The sequence below is a fragment of the Elephas maximus genome, chromosome 7 (assembly GCF_024166365.1).
Source record: "Elephas maximus indicus isolate mEleMax1 chromosome 7, mEleMax1 primary haplotype, whole genome shotgun sequence".
Classification (NCBI taxonomy): domain Eukaryota; kingdom Metazoa; phylum Chordata; class Mammalia; order Proboscidea; family Elephantidae; genus Elephas; species Elephas maximus.
The window spans coordinates 60827908-60835444 of record NC_064825.1 but is presented as its reverse complement, the minus strand read 5'-3'; the positions used below and the strand labels follow the sequence as shown (position 1 = coordinate 60835444).

The window sequence follows — 7537 nt, the reverse complement described above, 5'->3', positions numbered from 1 at the left end:
TTTTTTTTTTTTTTCCTTCTTCATTTTATGGGCCTGTCTTATCTTTGGCTGGAGGGTGAACCTCAGGAGTGACTTCAGTAGTCAGTTAAAACAAGATCTGGACCTTTGGATCCTGGAAAGTCCCAGCAAGATAAATTTGGCTACAGAAGTTTGATTTTCTTTTCACATTGATGTTTACTCCTGTTTACCTGTCAGTAGAAAGAGAATGGATGCATTCTGAATGTTTGACTTCACAAACTCTGTAAATAAGTGTAATGTTAACAGGCATACCTTATTGGACTATTGGATTTTAGTTGCTTCTGACCAGGTTCTAGTTACCTTTAAGATGCATGCTGTTGTTTTGTGCAATTTACAAGGTTTCTGTTTTTTCCTTTTCTGAACCAGTTCGAAAGCTGAGTATCACACTCAACATGATTTCCTGACTAATCTTATTGCTGAGATATGTACATATTGTTAACTATGTAGATATATTGGGGGAGTTATCTTTGATTTAATTTATTGTTTTTTTTTCTCAAGAAATACTTTGTATTTACTTTGATTTGGGATCTGAGAATGAGGTGAACTGGTTTAGTGAATTAAAAAGGCTGATATTTTGTTTTTAGATTTCAAATTAACTGCAATTCCAGTAGACCCACTCCTAGCCTGAGGAGGAGAAAGGAATCCAATCTCTAGCTAGAGATAGGTGGGACCACACAGAATGGGAAAGGAGGTTGTAGACATGCTTGTCAGAATTTCACTGAGCCCCTCACTGAAAATTTGATTGTTCGTGGCTCCTGTTTACATATAGGTATGTAACAAAAGGATATTGGTGCTATATCTATCCAATGTGGAAATAATAATCTCTTCAACAAATGATTCTGGGCCCACTGAATTTCCATACACAAACGAATGAATTTGGACCCATACTTCACACCATATTAAAAAAAAACTAACTGAAAATGTATCAAAGACCTAAATATGGGGCCTAAGACCATAAAATCCTCACAAGAGAGCATAGGGACAATGCTTTGGAACCTAGCCTTCAACAATGGACTCTTAGATATGACACAGAAAGCACAAGCAACAAATGACAAAATAGATAAATGGGACTTCATCAAAATTTAAAACTGTTGTATATCAAAGGATTTTCTCAGCAAAGTAAAGAGACAACCTACAGTTTGGTAGATAATTTTTGGGAACCTTGTATCAGATAAGGGTTTAATACCCAGGATATATAAATGACTGCTACACTTTAACAAGAAAAAGTCCTATCAAAAAATGAGCAAAGGATTTGAATAAACATTTCACCAAAGAAGATTTACAAATGGCCCAAAAACACATGGAAAGATTCTCAAACTCACTGGTCATTAAAAGAAACAAAATCAAAAACTGTTGCTGTCAAGTAGATTCTAGCTCATGACCACCCCATGTGTTACACAGTACAGCTGCTCCATAGGGTTTTCTTGGTTGTAATACCGTAACCCACACACTTAGAATTGATGGCTATCTAAGTCGTTTTTATGCTCATTGATCATCATTGGTAATGATATTAAAATACACATTTTCTATTTTATAAAGTATATACTCTATCATTTTCTTTGTCAGATAGATGACTCATAAATCTTTTTTCCTTCTTCCATCTTCATGCTGAAGTATAATTTTCAGAATTTAAAAACACGCATCCTGCAAATAGAACCAAACCAAAACCAAATCCACTGCCATTGAGTTTATTCTGACTTATAGAATAGAGACCTTATAGGACAGAATAGTACTGCCCCATAGGGTTTTCAAGGCTGTAAACTGCCACATCTTTCTCCCCTGGAGTGATGATATATTTACTAATTTATTAGTGAGGGAAACTGTAAGATGATAAAGCTAATTCAAAAACCATTTGAGGAACAAGGGTTTATATATTTTATTAAGAAAGCTATTTTAGAATGTTAGAAAAAAAGATTGTCAGGTTAAATACAAAGTTGGATGAGGTCCCAGAGAGCAATAAATTGCAACCATTGTGGTTAAAGATTTATAAATCTTACTCTTGAGAAGTTATTTGCAGCTCTACAGGACACAAGACCACAAACTACCACATAACACCAGGAGTTTGTGTCTTTAATTAATAGTAAATTACAAATTCAAATAATTGTATATTCTAAAAAATTACATAACCCTTGAGTCAGCCTATCAAATAATGCAGTAGACACAAAGATGTGCTGCCCAGGTCTTCCTCGGAGCCTTCCTGGCAATCTCTAGAGAAATTATTCAAGGATTGCCTCAGACTTTCATTTACTCTGCTGAGATCTCGGAGTGAAGATGAGAGAAGGAGGAAGTAGACATTGGGAAAGGAAGAATCTGCTGCCCAGCTGTTGGGAGTGCAGTCAAACTACAGCCTCCAGCTCCCAGCAACTTTAGGGTCTGTCTCAGTTGCAGAGAGCATTTGTCCCCAGTTTTCACTTTTCTGGGGCAGCCAGTATCCATGACTGAGCTAGGGAGGGTCCACTCTGTTGGGCCTGATGTAGGATGACTGTCTGGCAATTCTCACTCCAGAACAGAGCTTTTTGATGGGCTGGACAAGCTTTGTTGAGTCTACATCAAGTTCTATTATCCCTCTGCCCAGTGCTGCTTCCTCCCTTTCCTTTTATACAAATTGGTCCCTGACAAACATCCCACACGAACTCCAAACTCTACTTCAGCATGCCTTCTGGCTATTCAACCTGTAACTAACAATGTTTTGACATGACATTTGAGGGCTGGAATGACTGCCCTGGAGAGTGTAGCTCAGGAGTTCCAGCAGGACTGATGATTATAGCAAATACTCATAAAGAGCTTATTATGTCCCAGACACTGTTGTAAGCACTTTACATATATGAACTAGTTTAACATTCGCAGCTCTACAAGGGACGTACTTTTTAAGCCCCTTTTTACAGAGGGTTCAAATAACATGCCGAGGTCTCACAGACAGAAAGTGTTAGAGCTGGGAATAAAACTCAGCCAGTGTGGTTCCAGACTCATGATTATACTCAAGAATCAGTCTCAATTTTAGCACTAGGAGCTTGTACCAAAACTCAATGTGATAGGCAGCTATAGCACTTTTGTTCAGTGGTAGTAATTGATATGGAAAGAATTAAAAGAGGTTGATGCAATAGAATACTTTTCCTGGAAGGTATGACAGAGGTAAAGTACTCCCATAACAAGAAAGAAGGTGCACCAATTTTAAATGACAAAAATCCAGGACTTTAATCAGCAAGTAATAATTTAGTAAAATACATACATGTACAACAAAAGAATGAAAGGAAAAATTTATAAGTGATTTTTGTTTCTTTCTAAATTTCTGAATTTTCTTAGTTTTTGTAGTGAACTTGATTGAGTTTGATAGATTCGATTTAGCTTTTAGATTTTGGATTAGTCATATAGGTCAAGAAATTTAGAATTATTTCTGAAGAGAATGAAAGTATTTCTGAGTTTTCACTTCTCACTTTTCTCAACAATAATGTCCCCTATAGAGGAGCCAAGGTACTCCGGGACTTCCCAGCTTTTATTATAAATCTTCCCACAGTGACAAATCAAATGATAATAATAAAGTATGTTTGAGCAAGCTAGAAAGTGAATTATATATTTTATCCCTTTTTAATGTGGAAATATGTATATATATATAGACACACTAACCTCAAGAATATGAGCTCCTCGAAATTGTTTTGATGTTTCAAAATGCCTCTGTATGTACATATAAGTCACTTATTCCTTTATTCAAACAATATACACGCCAAATTTTCCTCAGTGTTATTGTATCCTAATATGAATATTTTTACCTTCTATTTCTTTATTTCTATTTTACTTTAGGCAGAGTAAAAATGTCCTATTTCAAAAAGACTCTGTGAAAGTTTCCAAGCAAAAATTTCAGTTTCCACTTATCTAGCCTCTTGTACTTTCCCAATGTAGGCATTTGTCTTTATTTATGTAATCAATATGAACTGCTCCTAATGTCTGGAGTACAAATGTACACATAAAACTATTATTCTTTCCTACTAATTGGTCAAGCATCCATCTACCTCATAAACAGAAAGTTGAATATAGTTTTGAGGTTTCTTGTCTCTATTAATTGTCTAAGATCCAGTACAAAAGGTAGCAGTCTTCCTCTCGTATTAAAAGGCTGTTGGAGTTTGGTCAGTCCAAGACTACCATTGTTTCTCAGGGATACACTATGTTGAATTTCAAACTTTATCCGCAACCATGTCTACTCAGTAATTGTGTCAGGATGATGCCCTACCACAGAGTAACTTTAAGACACATATTCAATGTTTTGTTTTGTTTTTTTCTTTTTCTACTCACTTTTATAGCATGAACTTCCAAGGACAGGATGATATGTCCCAAGTAAGCACAGCTTAAGGTCTCTATGCTCGCAAGATACAAAGGAAAAAATAAAGGATATTTATAGAGTATATGCATCATCTCAGATAGTGTATCAGATTAAAGATCGATTGAACTGATTATGTTTATAATTCTTTCACCCTACTGTGGTGGCCTCATCTCTGGATGGCACTATCGGTTATGCACTTGACTACTAATGGAAAATTTCATGCTGCAAACCCACCCAGAGACGCTTTAGATGAAAGTCCTGGTGGTCTGCTTCTGAAAGGCCATAGATTTGAAAATCTTATGGAGCACAGTCCTACTCTGCATACATGGGGTCGCCATGAGTTGGAATCAACTTGATGGCAACTGGTAACGTTGGCCTTACGTGAGTACATGATTCCTCTGATTTGGAGAAGGAATGGAGAAGGCAAGCCATGAGCCTCTCCTAGAGTGTGGAAGGTGCCGGCAACAGGTATTTTCCCAGGACCCTCCTCAGGGCCCCACAACCTCCCTATTCCTCAGGCTGTAGATGAGAGGGTTCAGGGCTGGGGTGATGATTGTGTAGAAAACAGAGATGATGTTGTCCTGCTTGGGGCTGTGGAAAGAACTGGGCAAGACATACATGAACGTGGCAGTTCCACAGAACATCCCAACCACGATAAGGTGGGAAGAGCATGTGACAAGGGCTTTCTGTCTTCCTTCATTTGAGGACATGTGGAGCACAGTAAATAAGATTAATATGTAGGAAGCAACAATGACAGAGAGGGGAAGCAAGAGGAAAGTCACGCCCATCACATATACCAGGAGCTCATATCTGGAAGTATCAGCACAGGCCAACTTCAGCAGAGGTGGGATCTCACAGAGCAGGTGCCTGATTTCCCGGGACATGCAGAAAGGGAAGTGCATGGTATACAAGGTGTGTCCTAGGGAGCTCAGGGATGCCAGGATCCAGGAAGTGACCACCATGAGCCAGCAGACCCTTGGCCTCATGAGGACCATGTAGTTCAGAGGATGGCAAATGGCCACATACCTGTCATAGGCCATGAAGGCCAGTAGGAGGTCCTCGGCACTACCCAATGCTAGTGCTAGGAACATCTGAAGGGCACAGCCTCCAAAGGAGATGGTGTTTTCTTGGTGCAGAAAATCCACAAGGGCCTTGGGAGTGACAACAGATGTGAAGAGGAGGTCCATGAGGGAGAGCTGCCCGACCAGGAGGTACATGGGTACATGGAGTCAGACATCCATTGTGATGACCAGGAGTAACAGGCCATTGGTAGTCAGGGCCAACATGTACAGGACTGCAATTGTGGCACAGAGCAGCTCAGGAGAGCCACTGTCATTCAGAATGCCCATCAAGATGAAGCCACTTCCCAAGGAGGAGTTCCAGAGCTCCATTCTGTGTGTGTGTGTGTTTTTGTTTTGTTTTGTTTTTGCCTATACCTAGATGGATTCTCAATGAAAGCTTTCCTGCTGCCCACCCTAGCTTTGTAGTGTTCCAGGTCACTGAGGGATGAACATTAGATATCCCATGGAATGAAATCTTTTCCTCTTGGCAGCTAAGCTTGCTCTTCAGATTTCTGAATTTTTCAATTGAATTATGAAAAAGCACCAGACAAGTGGGGAACAGGTATATTGGGAATAGCAAATCATTTAGAAATGTCTTTTAATAAGGTATCCAGGAGAATAAGCACAAGCAAACATCTTTGTTGATAAGTTTCTCTCTCTTTATATTAACAAAATGTACTGGGCGTTGTTTAAAATCCAGGTAGTTCTCTGATTAAAAAAATACTTGGGTTGCAATTCAAAAATTGTTTAAAAAGTGTTATTTACAATGCAGCTCTTTGACATCTTCCCTAGTTGTTATGTCTGTCTTTATTTTCATGGCTCGTTGCTGTTGACAGCTTCTTCAAGAAAGGAGCCTATTGGTTCTCGGACCACTTGTTTTCTTGTAACTTCCTCGTATTCTTGATGAGCATATCGTTATTCTGCTGGAGTGAAAGTTTTTTCCTCGTATTCTTGATGAGCATATCGTTATTCTGCTGGAGTGAAAGTAAATTCTGGGCTGCACTGGATAGTATGGTGGTATAGGTTTTAGAGGTGAATCTGTAGGAACGGTTCAAAGGATGTTTGCCTATTTACAGGTAATGATAACATGTTTGTTAGGAAGGAGATGTGGAAACAATGACAGGAGAATTTTGCAAAAGCATGGCAAAGCATTTGTGAGAAAAGGAGTTAGCTACAAAAGGGAAAAGGTAACCCAAAGCTACCCTGTCACCTGAAATTCACAGGAAGATTCTGAACATGGAAAGCAGGTACCTCTATCTCACAAATGTAAGCAATACCAGGAAGGATACTGGTCTTGCTGAATCATGAATTTTTGTGATAGTACTGGGTGAGGGGAGTTGAGGATGAAGAGGAAGTGGAGCTGTGAGGGTTTGTTGGGTAGCATTTACTTAGGTGGCTCTTTGTGAGGATCTTTCATAGGTAGATGGGGAGATTAGGAAACATTTTGGAGGAGAATTCTTCATCTGTCCTTTGTATCATCTGTACCTATTCCTCCAATATTCTGTTTATGTCACCTGCCTGGCCATCTCAGAGTTGAAACATTTAATTGGTAGGATTGTAAAATCCTGAAGTTAGAAAGGCCATCTGATCCAGCTGCTCTTTCATTTATTTCTTTCAATTTGCTAAGGACCTAGCGGATCTAGTGTTATTTCACGAACGTGAAAAATTCATCATACAAAAAACTGCATAGATCCAATGGTGATTATTGATATATAAGGAACAATATAACAAACTAAGAGTCCATATAACTGAAGTTTTAGGAAAGGATTCTGCAAGTAAGTGACAAAAAAGCTACAGACTAAGGACAAAAAGAAGGTAGCTAAGTAAAGAAGGATCAGGGTAGTACTGGTAAAGGATGTGTGAAGGTCAGAACATCTGAAGCGTACTATAAGAATCTCATCTCTGCTTTTGCTACAGTGAAGTTTAGGCAAGAAACCAACCAGAAAAATGTCCTCTTTAAAACTGTGTCTCATCATTTGTTCGGGTCTCTTTCTCTTGCCTCACAAAACCAAAACATTGATTGGCGGTGTATATTTGCCTATTGCCAACCACAAAAAGACAAGCTCAAAAATAATTTTTACCTCAGTGTCTGGTAAATATTGGACTTAATAAAAATTTTTTTTTCTGTAAAAAGCTGAATGGA

At 38.6% G+C, this 7537-nt stretch overlaps 1 protein-coding gene across 1 annotated transcript; it reads right to left on the bottom strand.

Annotated features, from left to right (window-relative positions):
• Positions 1–4774: 4774 nt before the first annotated feature.
• On the bottom strand, positions 4775–5724 carry LOC126079311 (olfactory receptor 2AG2-like). Its single transcript, XM_049890244.1, is given in 2 exon segments — positions 4775–4830; positions 4833–5724. Coding segments are annotated over 2 exon segments (948 nt in total).
• Between the last annotated feature and the right edge of the window lie 1813 nt (positions 5725–7537).